Source organism: Sciurus vulgaris, assembly GCF_902686455.1.
Source record: "Sciurus vulgaris genome assembly, chromosome: 8".
NCBI classification, from domain to species: domain Eukaryota; kingdom Metazoa; phylum Chordata; class Mammalia; order Rodentia; family Sciuridae; genus Sciurus; species Sciurus vulgaris.
In genome coordinates, this window is record NC_136468.1 from 82,566,880 (window position 1) to 82,581,881 (window position 15,002).

At 38.3% G+C, this 15,002-nt stretch overlaps 1 protein-coding gene across 1 annotated transcript in view; it reads left to right on the forward strand.

Moving 5' to 3' along the window:
* The window catches only part of ABCB5 (ATP binding cassette subfamily B member 5), a 123,180-nt gene that overhangs the window by 93,921 nt on the left and 14,257 nt on the right, over positions 1-15,002 (forward strand). Inside the window, exons 20-22 of the mRNA XM_079151121.1 lie at positions 786-989; positions 3,420-3,520; positions 4,344-4,484. Of these exons, the coding sequence (XP_079007247.1) occupies positions 786-989; positions 3,420-3,520; positions 4,344-4,484 (446 nt within the window). The remainder of the gene's footprint in view (positions 1-785; positions 990-3,419; positions 3,521-4,343; positions 4,485-15,002) is intronic.

Sequence of the window (15,002 nt, forward strand, 5' to 3'; positions counted from 1 at the left end):
GAAGAATTCATACATAATTCAAACTATCTTTTTAAGGCCTTAAATTTTAAATACGTATCTGTTTTGCATGTATGTAAAACTGGTACTTTCATGTTACTAATTATTAAAATATTTATTTTCCCATAAAATTCCCAATACATGGGACCACAACTTTATACACAGTGAACATGGAAGAATGCTTAAAGATTGGATTTTTTTAAGTTAGTTTTTTTTTTTTTTTTTTTTTTTTTAACAGTAACTATGATTCTCCTACATTCAAACGTCAACTTCTTTAAGAGTTTCTAAGTTAGGATTGAGAGGTAGGGTGCCAGTATGCGTGTGTGTATACACTGTAGATTTCATTGAGAAGTCCTGTAACTCCAACTTGCAATACAGTTAACTCAGATTGGAGTGTAAAATCCTGCAGAGTTATTTACAGGGAGATCTCAAACAAAGAAACAGAAAAGTCTCCCTCTAAGCAGGTCATAATTTCGGAGAGCCTGTTTCTATCCTGCTTTTATATAGTCTTTTCTACTATGGTCCACCACACTGAATGCTAGCTTATGTGGACATCTTAATATTGGACCTGAGGCAGAAAAATGAAACACGATTCCGAAGTCAAGGGCATTTAAAAATATTTGTCATATTTGATATCTGAGTATAAATTCAAAGTATAAATCTAAGTATAAATCCTAAATAAAGAAAGAAATAAATATAGCCTGCCTTATTTTGGAGGAAACTCTAAGAGGAAATCTTGTAAGTTTAAGGCTAACTGACTTTTTCCCCCAAAATATGTCTAATTCTAGGCAACAAGTGCAAGGGTTGGTGTCTTAATGCAGAATGCAACCAACATGGGACTGTCCGTTATCATTTCCCTTGTATATGGATGGGAGATGACACTCTTAATTCTGAGTGTTGCTCCAGTACTTGCTCTAACAGGAATGATTGAAACCGCAGCAATGACTGGATTTGCCAACAAGGATAAGCAAGAACTTAAGCGTGCAGGAAAGGTAAAATGAAGGCTGTTATTACCAGTACAACATTTTAAAAGAAAAATAATCGGAGCTCCCACCTTTATATCAACCTCATCTTTTAGGAATCTGTAAAGTAGAATGTGGTATGTATGTGTGTATACATGCACATACATAATATATATGTGTGTGTGTGAGAGAGAGAGAGAGAGAGCAGAACTGTGTAGAACAGGGTATAGACAGGGAATGGCAATAGGGTCCATTAGAACACAGGATCTGGAGTCATATTGGCTGAGTTAGAATTCACTTTGTCACTAAAAAATATGTCATTTGAGCATGTTATGTGAACTGTGACTTTTTGTTTTTTCACTTGTAAATGGGAATAATAGTATCCACTTACAGATTTGTGTATTACACAAAACAGCATTAGTAAATGGAAAACACTTAGAACAGTGTCTGAAAAGAGGAAGCACATAATAACAAAGGACATTATTAAGTACCCACTCTTTCCCTCAGTGGTAGGCAGTGCCTTACTTTCCCAGTCTACTCTTAGATAGCCCTGGTAGTAGGTAATAATGCATTTATTGCTTTTTTGTTGTTGTTGTTTGTTTGTTTGTTTGTTTGTTTTGGGGGGGGTTGTGGGGTTTTGTTAGTTTTGGACTTTTTAAATTTATTTTGGATGACTTCTATCCTGCTCGTCTTGGCTTTCATCTTAGTAAAGGTCCAAAACCTGAGTTCATGACAGTGTTTCATAAACTGCATCATGAAGATACTCAGTCTTCTCTTGGCCTTACATTCCAGGTCTTTGGCTATTCCTCTCACAGTATGGTTACACAGGTAACCATGATCATTTACCACAGTGGTGAACATCTTCTGAATATCAAAATGATTTAGATGTCTTTATGGTCTGTATCAAAGTGACTGGATCACAGCTAGATCAGTATAAAGATCATGAATATTAGTGAGCAGTGAGGCCAAGCACAGGACTCAGCTAATCTGATGTGCCTGGCCCTGGAATGTCAGCTTGTGTTATGCAGATTTAACTACTTAGCAAATATTTGCCTCAGAGGCAGTGAGCAGTTATTTAGCCTAGGTGGTGTGATTTAAAAATTTAGAAATTGCAAAATTTCTAAACTAATGAAACATAAGATTTTCCTCATCTTATTTTTTGTATCATGAGCTTTAGTTATGTATTCCTTTGACTTTTCTTTTTTGTATCATTAAAGTAATCTCAGGCTACATCATTAATAACATCTAACAAATAGGCAACCTGAGTTCTTTCCCTATAGCTTTCAATAAGTAGGTTACCAAAGACAAATTTAGAATATAGACCAATAAAACACTCTGGTCCTTCTTTAATTATATGTATAGATTTGAACAGATCATCAAACATTTTGTTTTTCAAACTTAAAATGGCTTTATTTTTAAAGATTGCATTATTTTCTAAGTGTCTGTAATGATCTTTCTCTCTTTGTCAAAATTAATCATGAAGGCTTTTTGTTGTTGTTCACTTCTTTTCCCCTTCAAAGGAAGCTTCAGCATTCATATCCATCTTTCTTGCATACTACAGAATATGTTTAGAACAAAAGTATTCTTTGAGTTTATTTTGAAATTAATGAGAATTTTAAACAACTCAACATCAAAATTGAAAGCAGTATCCTGGTGTCCTAACCACAATTCAGAAATCTAGTCCCTGCTGCAACCCAAGTTGTCCTTCAAATAATGCTAGTGTCTACCTGGGTCCTCTGTCCCACAACCTACAGAGTCAGTCTGAAACAAAATGAGAAAATGGAAAGTTTCTCTTTCTAACCAACCTCTGTTCTCGTGTCCAAATAGTTCTAAAGCAAAAGCCTCCTCTGTTTGGGATCCCATGTGATTACACATTCTTTTTGAAAACTCTATAAATATGGGGAAGCATTAATTATATTTGAATTCAATATCTTTTTAAATTCACAGACATCAAAATGAGAAATTATTTTATCTTATAAGTAATTTTATAGCCATATTGCATGATACTATATTGAAATGTTCCTGAGTCCTTATTAGTGGCTATTTGCATTTCTGAACTAGAATAAAATAATTATTTATTTGATTCTTTGTTATCTTTTAGTTGAATCGTTTCATATTTTATAAGAAACTTCTTTGCCTGTGAACATAAAGCTCACTAATTATTTATTCCCCAGCCTGTGGAACCAATTTAAACTGAAATTCAGTAAAGACTTGAAGGGGGCTAAACTTGGTACACTAAATCTTTTCAAAAACGTTGTTCCTCAAGCTTATTATCCCAAAATGTATTTTTTGGATCTTTATTTTTGGAGATGGAGGAAGGAAGGTAAGAATACTTGTCAGAAAATCTTACTGACTTGATATTTTTACTATGTCTCCATTATAAGTGACTAGAATTCACTACCAGGAAAAGTATAGGCATTGCTAATTTTATTTCTTTATTGTATTGTCCTATTTTATAAGATAGCAATTGAAGCTGTGGAGAACATTCATACTATAGTGTCATTAACAAGAGAGAAAGTCTTTGAGCAAACATATGAAGAGGCTCTTCAGACCCAACACAGGTGACTATAGATTTCATCCCAGCGATGTTGACTGTGTGCTATCCTGTAAAGCCAGTGCTCCCGAATGCTCCAGCAGTTTGCCTAACAATCCACCTGCTCTAGAATCTTTCCTAAGAATGATGTATCATAATTTCTCACATGAATTTACTAAGAAGACATGAAGAAAATTCAAGGGCAAACACAATTACAATGAACATTTTAAGTCTTCCACGTCACTAAAGTATACACATGTCTTATTAACCAGAAAGAAGATTGAGGAAGTAAAATATTCAAGAAATAAAGAGGATGCATCCCTTTACTTTAAATCTCTAGGATAGTTTACACTTTAAAACAAAAGTATGTACAGCAAACCTGTTCATTAAACTAGTCCTCCTTAATACACTGACTTAGGGACACTCTGTATTGCTTTATACCTTTCTGCACTCAGGCCTGTGGTTGGTACCACCCTTTAATTGCCTCTATGTATTTTATTCATGCAAGGTTATGATAGAGAATTAGAGAATATTTCTACATTGCTCTAAACCATATTGCTTTCATTATCCTATCACAGACTTTGTTCATTCATTCGAAAGTAAATAAAGACATCTTTGTTAAACCAAACTATAAAGCATATCACTATAGAGAAAATCATTATACCATCTGTCTTCTCTATAATAATTCTCAATAATAAAAAAGAAAATCACATTTTATTTAATCCTTAGAAAAATGCATATCCACCAAATGATAACATTTCAAAGTACTATATTCATTATGCTATATTTATTAAATTCATCTGACTATAACTCGTGTAACTCGTTATTATTTGATAAATTATGCATTTCAGAAATACCTTGAAGAAAGCACAAATCATAGGAAGCTGCTATGCATTCAGCCATGCCTTTGTGTATTTTGCCTATGCAGCAGCATTTCGATTTGGAGCCTATTTAGTTCAAGCTGGACGAATGACACCAGAGGGCATGTTCATGTAAGTTGTGTATATACGAAGACCCTGTACGTGGATCATATTAGCTGAAAGTGTCTAGTTTATAGAGAGGATTGTCATTTAAATCACATATGTGGGAGAGGTGTACTCAGAAACTTATATATATATGCATATATATATGTTTGGTTTTTAATTGACAGAAAATTACTCTATGTGTTATGAATTTATAGGGCACAATGTGATGTTTTGATATATGCTCATAATGTGGAATGATTAAATCAAGCTATTTTTGTTGTTTTAATATCTGTAAGAATATTAACCTTTCTCTAAATATTTAATGGTAAAACACTGATATCTATATAATACTAATAATCCAAGTTTAATCCCCAAATGAATCACCCACAGATTCTGTTTTCTAGAATGTGGGAATGCAGGAGCAACATATGCCTTCATGATATCACTCCACAGGGAATTTGCAAGACTTTATGGAATTCTGAGAATGAAGATATCTTAATACATTAAGTATGACTGCAAATCAGTAAGGTTGAGTTCTTTGCTAAGTAAACACTTCAGAAAACAGAGCATATAAATGAGTGTTCCCCTTCAGATAATTCACATTTGGAGTTGTCGTGATTGCCAGTGAGGCTTCCTTTCACAACACATTGGTTGAAGCTTGTATTCTAGAATTCAGTTCACAAAGTTATGAAATTTCTTAACTTCATAGAAAAGGCAACTAACTGAAATTAGAAATTTTAATTTTGACTGTTCATTCTGAGCTTCCTATGTGTAAAATGTCAGAAATAGGAAACTCAGGATGAACACTCAAAATTAATTGCTAATTTTATCATAAATGTCATTACTAAACATTTAGAGCTAAAGAAAATCCATACACTATCTGGCTCAACAAATAGTATTCTGTTTTTTTAACAAATTCACTGAAACGTGTACCTCAAAGCAACAATCAGCAAGAACTCCTCTGAATGACGACTTGGGAGATTATACCTGTTCCCAGATCGCTGCCGCTTAGAAAACACCTGGGAACTCCTCTCTGGGTGCTGCCTTCCAAGTCTCAGGATGTTCCTTTGAATAACCTCAATGGTGGCACATGTTTGTGTTTGTGGTCATGTTCCATTTAAGAAAATGGCCTGAACTCATTTGAAGCCAAATAGTTTCAGAAAAACTTGGAATCAGTTTTAATTTCTAATCACATGAAAATGTTTTCCTTTACTCAGCATAGACTAAGATTCCCAGGAAGTTCCTTTGCTAGGCACTGATAAGAAAACAATCCACAGTTCACCAATCCAGTTTTCCTGAATCATACCTAATGATGAGGTAAGATAAAACAGTTTAGCAAAGAACAGTACTTAGCAGTTTCCTGAAGGGAGATTTTCTTATACAATGGAATATCTGTATTTAAAATTTCAACAGAAAGACACAGGGTCCCTGTTCTACTTTGTTCTCCTACCTTCTAAAACAGCGGGCAGTGTTGCCCATGTGAACCTATAAACAATTATGGCATGTAGCCTTGGGCTTCATTCTGATTACATAGACTAATTAGTCAGATTAAGAAGAAGCAAAATCTGGCATCACATAAATTAATTTATTCAATTCATAGGCTCCCATTTAATCAACAGAATTCCCTTGATTCTAATGTAGTGTAGGCACTCCCAAGCTTAGAAGTTACTTATACTCCAAAAGTTTGATTACAAACCAATTGCTTGAAACTCAGAAAATGTCCTTGTGTTGCTCTAAACTTTAGCACCTTCTCAAATCCCCGGGAACCATTCTTTCAGCATAACTGGTTTTGAGGATTAGAAAACAAGCCAATTAAACAGTCACACGAATGTAGAGTGTCAGGCGATTGTACAAACTTTCACAGAAGAGGTTCATGTCTTCTCTTCAAGTTCTCTGACACTACTCTCTCTTTGCTTTATAATCACCTGTCTTCAGAAAGCAAAAAGAAAAAAAGAGAGAGAGAGAGAAAAACAAAGAAAGAAAGAAAGAAAGAAAGAAAGAAAGAAAGAAAGAAAGAAAGAAAGAAAGAAAACAAAGAAGTCTTTTCCCTAAGTCCCCTTCTACCCATCTCCAAGGTCTCTGCTCTCCTTTGCAGCCAGATCTCAAATAGATTTCAAATGGTTGCCTATTCTTGCTCTGGACACTTTCTCATCTCTAATCTCTCGTAAACTGCCTCTGGGCAAGCCCTATGTCCCACCACATTTATTGGAAAGACTCATGGCCAAGGTCATCACTGACCTCCACCCATACAGTCTTCCACTTCAGCTCTCAGGTTCCCCTAACGTTACGTCCCTTCTCAGGGACATTTGACAAATCTTTCCTGAAACACTTTCCTTCCAGCTCTCACTCCTGGCCTAACTGGCTCCTATTTTTCTGTTGGGCTTCTCTGTGGTGAAGGGTTTAGAGCTCTCAGAACTTTCATCCATACATTCTCACCAATGGTCTTATTTAGTCGGACAGTTTACCACAAATGTCCTAAGACCTTTCTTCTCTGTATTTCCATCTCTGCCCCTGCCCCTGAGCATTAGACTCTTATCCAACTACTTGCTAGACACCCCCACTTGGATGTCTAAAAATACCTTAATGGATCCCAAACAGAATTAATTTTTTTAAACCATAAAACCAATGTACTGATTTATTAAAATACTATAACTTTCTGTTTAAATTTGAATAAAATAAAATTCCATACCATGACCTAAAAGCCCCACATGATGGGGTTTCTACCCTCCTTTCCAACCTCACCCATCCCTGTCCCCTTTGTGAAATATATACCAGCCCCACACTTGCCACTTCTGTCCCTGGAACACCCCACCTCCGTGTCTGTACACTTTGCAGGCTCTTCTATCTACCTGAATGTCACTCCCCAGGTGTGTGCCAGGCCTCTTTCTTACCAAGCTTCTACTCCCATGTCTGCTTCTCAGAGGGGCTTTCACTGATGAACCAAAGTGGTCCCCCTACCCTTCCCTCCTCATCTTTCCCATTATTATGTTTTATTTTGTTTATAGTGCATCGCTATCTGATACTGCCTTTCTTTTCTGTATTTATTGAGTGCATCCACTAAGGACAGGTCTTAGCCTATCTTGTTCACGAATGTTTCCTTAAATTCCACAAGAGGTTGACATGGCACATATTAAATGTTTATTGAGTGAATAAGTGAATCAAAAGTACAGGAAGAGAGCTGGGGATATAGCTTAGTGGCAGAGTAATTGCCTAGCATGCTTGAAGCCCTCAGTTCAATCCCCAGCAACACACACAAAAAATTAATAAATAAAGGAAGTAAAAATATGCCTCCAGGGTCGACTTGACACTACTCCTGTTTTTCACAGATTTAAAAAAATTTTTTCTTTCTTTCTATATTCATTCATCTAACACCAGGTGTGTAGATGGGGAGACTGATCCTATAGTCATGTACGTAAAACTATGATATGTGTAACTGGGAATCTCCTTCTCACACCAAGATTTGCCTGGGTTGAAACTAAGGAGAGAAAGTTCTTAATTCAAAAATGATACAACCTCAAAATCATGCTTATCACTATCTTTTTAAATTTATTTTGAAACTGATCCATAAGAATTATACATATTAATGGGGTGCTGTGCTATGTTTTGATACATGTATACTTTGCATAATGTTTAAATTAGGTTAAACATATTCATCTCCAAAATTTTTCATTCCTTTATGGCAAAAAGCTTTAAAATTCTTTCTTCTAGCTTTTTTAAATGTACAGCATATTACTGTCACCCTACTATGCAGCAGCACAGAACTTCTTGCTCTAGCTGTAACTCAGTACCCCTTGATCAATATTTTCCCATCCCTTCCCCTTTCCCAACTATTCTCCCCATCCTCTAGTAACTAGGTTTGTCTCAAATACCCTGGTGATATGTTTTTCAGAAAGAAACAGGAGAGTACCTAGAATGAGTAGTCTGTCCCCACAATCCTCTCCCTGGGACCAAGGTAGACCAGATGCATCATCTACGGTGACTGGCCTGTGATCTGGTGCTTTATGATTCTGCCTGGCTCTGGGCAGAGTCACCATGGGTGGACCAGCCCCAGCCACCTCTGTCTTACCTGTGGCCAGCAATGCCATCAAGCTACACTGTGACCCCCCACAGCCCACCAAGACCAGCAAAACACTGGGATGGGAAGAAGGCCCATATTGCTATGGGCTGCCTATTGCTGAGGTGGACTCATGGCCCAAGCCTTCAGCAGCCAGCCACAGGTGACACTGACTGGAGCAGAAGTCCAGTGAACTGGAGCAGGTGTCTTCCCCTGGCACTGGAGCTGTTCCAGAGGCTCTGTCCACGGGCAGGCACTGGAGCTGTTCCAGAGGCTCTGTCCACGGGCAGGCCTGGAAGTGGGGGCTGTTAGGATCTGCCCACTGCTTATATTTCACCAGCCCAGCACTACATTACTTTGCAAATTTTGTGCTTATTACCCTGTTCTACCCCCAGTAAGTGGGGTCTTTACCACTCTGTGCCGCCTGAGGTTGGGTAGTTTTGGTAAAGGCAGTCCGTTGGTCACCCAGGGTCACACCTAAATCTACAGCCCTAAGGGTTTTAAAGTTGACAGAGGCCCACACCACAGCTGGCAGGTCAAAACACGAGTCTGTCCCATGGAAGGGCAGGTGCCTGGGCACTGGGTGCCAGGGCAATTCTAGAGCTTTCTCTGTGAGAACAAGACTGGTGTTAGCTGTGTTGCCTGAGGTTAGAGAACAGGTAGTGAAGAGAGTCCCTTGGCCATCAAGGTTTACATTAAACTGGGTTTCACCTGAGTCTCATGTTGCAGAAACTGGTACATTCTCAGGAGGGCAGATATGCCCTGGGGCCCACTCCAAGCCTAGAAATGATGCAGACCGAAACTCAAATCTTTCTCACCAGCCCACAGATCTCTGCCTAATGCCATGGCCAGTCTAGAGCCTCCATTGCTAAAGATTCCATAGGCAAGCTAGTTTTGAGCTGAGCTGGCCTGTCTATGGGACCTTCAGTTTCTACTGGCTGCTTGGTCTCACTACAGCAGACCTAGCACTGGGCTTCAAGACAAAATCCTATGTGAGTTTTCATTCTCTGCCTCCCAGTGGGTAGAATCCTGTGGCTCAGCCACCCAATGTTGGAGGAGGGTTGGTGACAGTCAGCACTGACCCTGACTGTTAGTCAGGGTCTAACAGTTCTAGCAGCTCAGTCAAACACACTAGCCTAGGGGCAGGGGTAAGGTTTTCATGTGCTGGCCGAGTACTGGATTTTGAATCTGAGCACTAGATTTAATTCTTCTCCCTCTCCCAGGAAGGATGCGTTTCTCTCCATGCTTAGCCTTGTGGAGTTGAGGGAGAGGTGATGCAGGCAACTCTATCCTTCCTGTCTTCTTCAATAGTATTTTCATTTTATTCTGTGGTCCCTCACCTGATTTCCTTAGTTCTTGTGAAGTTAGTTTAGTGCGTGAGCTATACAACTTGAGGTTTCTATAGAAAGAAATCGACTGAGGATCTTAGCCAACATCTTGCTTCACAGTCAATCTCTTTCATGCCAGCAAGTGAGGCCAAAGAGGATGTTTCCTGAAAGGAAACTCCCAAGACTCCAATCATTCCATTGTTCATAATACTCACTATCAATTAAATCTTTGCTCAGTATTAAGGATTTCTCATGTGTTACCTGCTTAATCCTTTAAACTACTCTGAAATATAATGATTCCCATTTTACAGATAGGAAAAATTAAGACTCGAGACTAAACTTGCCCAAAGTCACATCATCAGCAAGTAACAAAGTATAAATTCAAGTTCATGACAGTCTTTGTTTAGTATGTTATTTACTATCATTATTACCAATGCTTAGCCAAATCTTCAAAGAATATTTCCACAAAATTTTTTTTTTCAGTAATGCTTTCTTAGTCTTACAAATATTTGAATATCCAGAGCTGGGTTGATTCTTAGCAGAAATGGAACAGAAGTATTAGTATTATTGCCTAGAGTATTTTGTAGCCCTGAAATATTCTCCTGAATAAAAAGTCTTCAATACAACGTGCCACCAACACGTAAACACACACACACACACACACACACACACACACACACACACACACACTGGCCTAGTACACTTCTTTTAATTAAATTCATTGAAAAGGTCATCTTCTGAAGACATAAGCATTTTAGGTGTCAGAACATATGTAGGACAACTAACATAAGAATAATTATTCATGAATTATACCCTAAGGGAAAGAAGAAACAGGGAGTTGTCTGAGCTATAGCAGCTAGTATCGCTTTTTTTTTTTTTTTTTTTTAGTTTTATTCAAAAAGACTACAGAGTAACAATGCCCATAGTATTATATTATGGTCATAACAGTTTGTCTGGGAAATAAGGGTACAGTGTATAATGGGAATAGATAAGATTTATCTTCAACCCCAAAGCTTCATTCTTCTTAGACAACTATTATGACCCTTTCTATCATCAATGTGCAAAAGTATCATTCAGACATACTGTATTATATCTGTCCTAGAAGATTCTGTGACTTCCAGAATTCAGAATGAAAGATAGTTTTCTTTCTAATCAACCAATTGAATGGAAGAGGTTTACAAAGAAATTCCTTCCTGTTGGAATTCTAGTAGAATTTTCCATAATCTTTTATAATTAAAAATCTCTTTGTGCCATTTTCTAAACAAATGGTTTCCCAACTCACGAATCAAGGAACTGGTAAAAAATGTGGATGCTTGGATCTCCCCTCACAAAGTCTGATTCATAGGTTGATATGAGGCATTTTATCAAACATCCTATATCATTCTAAGGTATAGGATCTGAGGTTCCCATTGAAAGAAATACTAATGAGCCAGGTGCAATGGCACAGACCAGTAATCTCAGCAACAAGGAGGTTGAGGCAGAAGGATCCAAGTTTGAAGCCAGCCTGGGCAACCTAGGACACACTGTCTCAAAACAAGAGTCTGGGGGTATGGATCAGTGTTAGAATACTTGCCTGACATGCAGGAGGCCCTGGACTTAATCCTCTATATCGTAGTTTGCTACAGAAAAATAAAAAGGCAAAGTCATATTTTAGTTTATTCTTAAAAATAAAGACGTCTCAATAAAATGTGAATGTGTTGTCAAGGTTTATACCTATAGGCGTGGATAAACTATCTCTTTTTCAGAAATAACAGTGTACCTTAGAATGAGTAACACATGCCAGAGTTTTAACAGAAGAATTTCTTAATGTACACATATTAGATTATCAGCAAATCTGTTTAGAGAAAGAGCCTCAAAAGAAAAAAAAAATAATAAAAAGGCAACATCCATGTCTTAAGATTTAAAAAAAAATGGTCTCCCTTTATCTCCATTATTGATTATTGTAGGAGTTTCTCTGAAATGAGCATTTAAATAAGATGGTAACATTTTTATTCTGCAGCCTTGCAGCCAGGGATTAGGCAGTTAGAAAATCTCTTGTCTAGGGTTCCCTATCCATGTATGAAGCAAAACACATTATCTCTCCTTTTCTTAAACTGGCAACACTGGATTTAGTAATTTACTATAAAAGTACAGAGTTTTAAAATTACAAATTATTTTCTCCTGTCCCATTTTATATTAGTGCTATCAGACTGGAGTCTCACTTGCCTTTTGCAATGTAGTTCAGCAAGCACTGGGGCCCAGCCTCTGCTGTAACTCTCCACACCCGACTTGGTGGCCTTCCTCTACCTCTATGAGTTGCATTCTTCTTTGCTATATGTATTGGCTAGAAGCTAAGTACAGCAAACACATAAAAGAAAATCAAAACATGACAGTACATACAGTAATAATAAAAACCAAGCCTTTGAAAACTACTTGAGAAGCAGAGCCAGAAAGCCCGTTGTTTGTGGCCTACTCCTCCTAAAATCTAACTGCAGTTCCTGAGAGGAAATAATATTGGACTTTTGATATTAAATGTGGTTATCAGCCCAAAGAGCAATGTAAGTAGGTTTCCAATAAATGTTAACAGTGATTTGATAACTTGAAATACTAAGACACGAAAGAAGCATGCTGGGCCTCCACCGCCATCTTTGCTCTTGGAGGCCGTGCAGCATGGAAGAACTGGTGTGTCATCTGTCATCTGGCAGCCAGCAATAGGCTCACAGTACAGCTGAAGCGTTGCAGACTGTGGTCCTGGCATAGTGTCTCTGAGCTGGAGTTTCCTTATTTGTTAAGTGATATGAGTTTCTGCTCTCATTATCTCCTGAGTGATCCAATGGTATTTTGTATATGAAAATATCCTGTAAGATCCAGAGTGCCAGATAAATCTCAAGGGCTTATTTTTTTTCCATCCATCTCTTGTGGAAAGGACTTTCCACAAAAGAGGGTCTCTGGTTTTGTATGGATGAGGGGGAAAAGAGAATGAGCATGGGACTCGTTTAATAACTACTTCTGGGAAGAAAGATATTCTGCCTTCCCTTCCATGAGAGAAAAACTTACTGAGTGGCGACTTCTAAAGTGATTTCATCTGCTGTGTTAATACATTTCTACAGAAGCGTGAGGGCTTATTTTCTAACAGAAAGTGCCTCATTGATTCTCATTCCATGAAAGGAATAATAAAGAAACTTACATTTGCTGAGCACTCATGTTCTAGGCACTGTACTAAGCACTGTACATTATTTACGTATTTAATTCTTTTAATAATCCTGTAACAACTTTATAATTTGTAGATATTCATATCTTCTGTTTGCCAGTAAGAAAACAGAAGCACAGAGAAGTCGAGTAAAACTCCCTAGGTCACACAGACAGTAAGTAAACAATGGAGATCAGATGTAATCCCAATGGTCTGGCTTCAGTGCCACTAAACCTCCTCTCAGGATAAATCACCAAATGTATACAAAATGGATATGGGAGTAGGGTTCAGAGGACTCAAATCTCTTGGAACTCATAACTGTGCAGATTATTCCTGTTTGGATCAGTTGTGTTAAAACTAGAATTGTTCATTTCTATACTTTTTTATGTTGTTTCTATCCAAAGAATTTTTATAAAATTCCAGTTTTATCTTAACAGTAATGATAGGTGACAGGATTTCACTCATTGCTCAGACAGGTTTGAAAAGATCAACATCGTGAGACTGACAGTGCCCATGTTAGAGAGCCTTGGGGAAGACATAACAGAACATCTGAAGATGCTGGGCTGCTCTTACCCAGACCTCTTCCTGCTCAATATCCTCCCTCAACCCTGTGCCAACCCAAAGGCTGCTACTGTAGATTCAGTGCCATATAAGTATAAACTCTAGGTCCTACTTCTTCTTCCATGATAACTCAAGCTTATGAAAGTCACGGAAGTTAAATTTCAAGTTTAATTCCCATTCAGCATATTTACTTCAAGTGTTAGTTCAACATGCAAGTCATTTCTGAACTGCAGAATGTTTCTTATAATCTTATTCATAGGCATGAAGGGACCACAGAAGCAACTCTAAATTAATACTAATATAATAAATGCATTATTAGTGACTTTAAAATATTTGTCATCCTAGCAAATCTGTCCTTGTCCTATATCTGTAATGGGTGAAATGCCTCCAGGCCCACAGTGGCATGGAGAGCTGGCCTGTGCATTTCTCTGGGTGGGCTCTCCACTCTGATGCCCCCAGGAGTGTAAACCAGATATGAAGACCTTCTTAAACTCTGTTGGGGAGTTTGGCACTGGTTGCTGCATGATAAACACTTGTTGAGTGGGAAAGAATTTCAGTATAATGCATTGTGATTGAGTCTGTCTAGGTTAGGACAGGTTCTGTGGCAAACCAGGTATTAGCTGTGCGGCCTTTGGCCTGCCTTTATATGGGTCCATCTGGGGGAAAGTGTAAGGAAGATTAGTGTCCCTGACTCAACTCCCAGATAGTCCATCACCACACAGTCCACATGCCCCCCAGGCTCCTCAGCATGGGCCCCATAACATCAGTGCCCAACCTTCTAGCTCTCCCTCAGCGCTCCTATGATAAAGGCAGTAGCAGGAAGTTTTTGAGTGCTGTCCCTTCTCTACTGAAACCTCTTCCCCATCCTTTGGTACGGAAAACCGCCGATTTTTAGCCTGGGTTGCTTCAAGCGGCTGGCACTGCTGCTTCCTCTTTCGGCCTGACCAGCGGGACAAAAGACACGTACTTTTCCGAAGTTCATGAAGCAGCTTCCCGTTTATTCAGATAACACGCCCTCAATATATAAGCAGTCTCATGCATAAGCAATTGTAACCAGATATGTCCATCCAATTCTGTTAAGAGTCAAGCGATCACTCGCTTAAGCATACATGTAAAGTATATCTGTCCACGCGCTAGGCGGCTGAACTGATTATCATACAGCCAATTGTAAACGGCTTTCTGCCTTTCTCCAGGCATAATCAGGATGCCTTTTGCTCTCTGCCAGTCGCCATCTTTAGATGCACGTGGCGTAACCCTGGGCCCTGGGTCTTGCCTGCCACACTTTGGGTCATCCCAGAGGCATGAGGGCTAGATTGAAGCCCCTCCCACTGTCCCTTCTCAGTAGTATTTCCATTTTGAGAGAGCTCTGTTCATAATAATTTTGAGTAATTTTAGGACAGAGAGATATTTTGGCTCATCTCAAATCAAAGGAA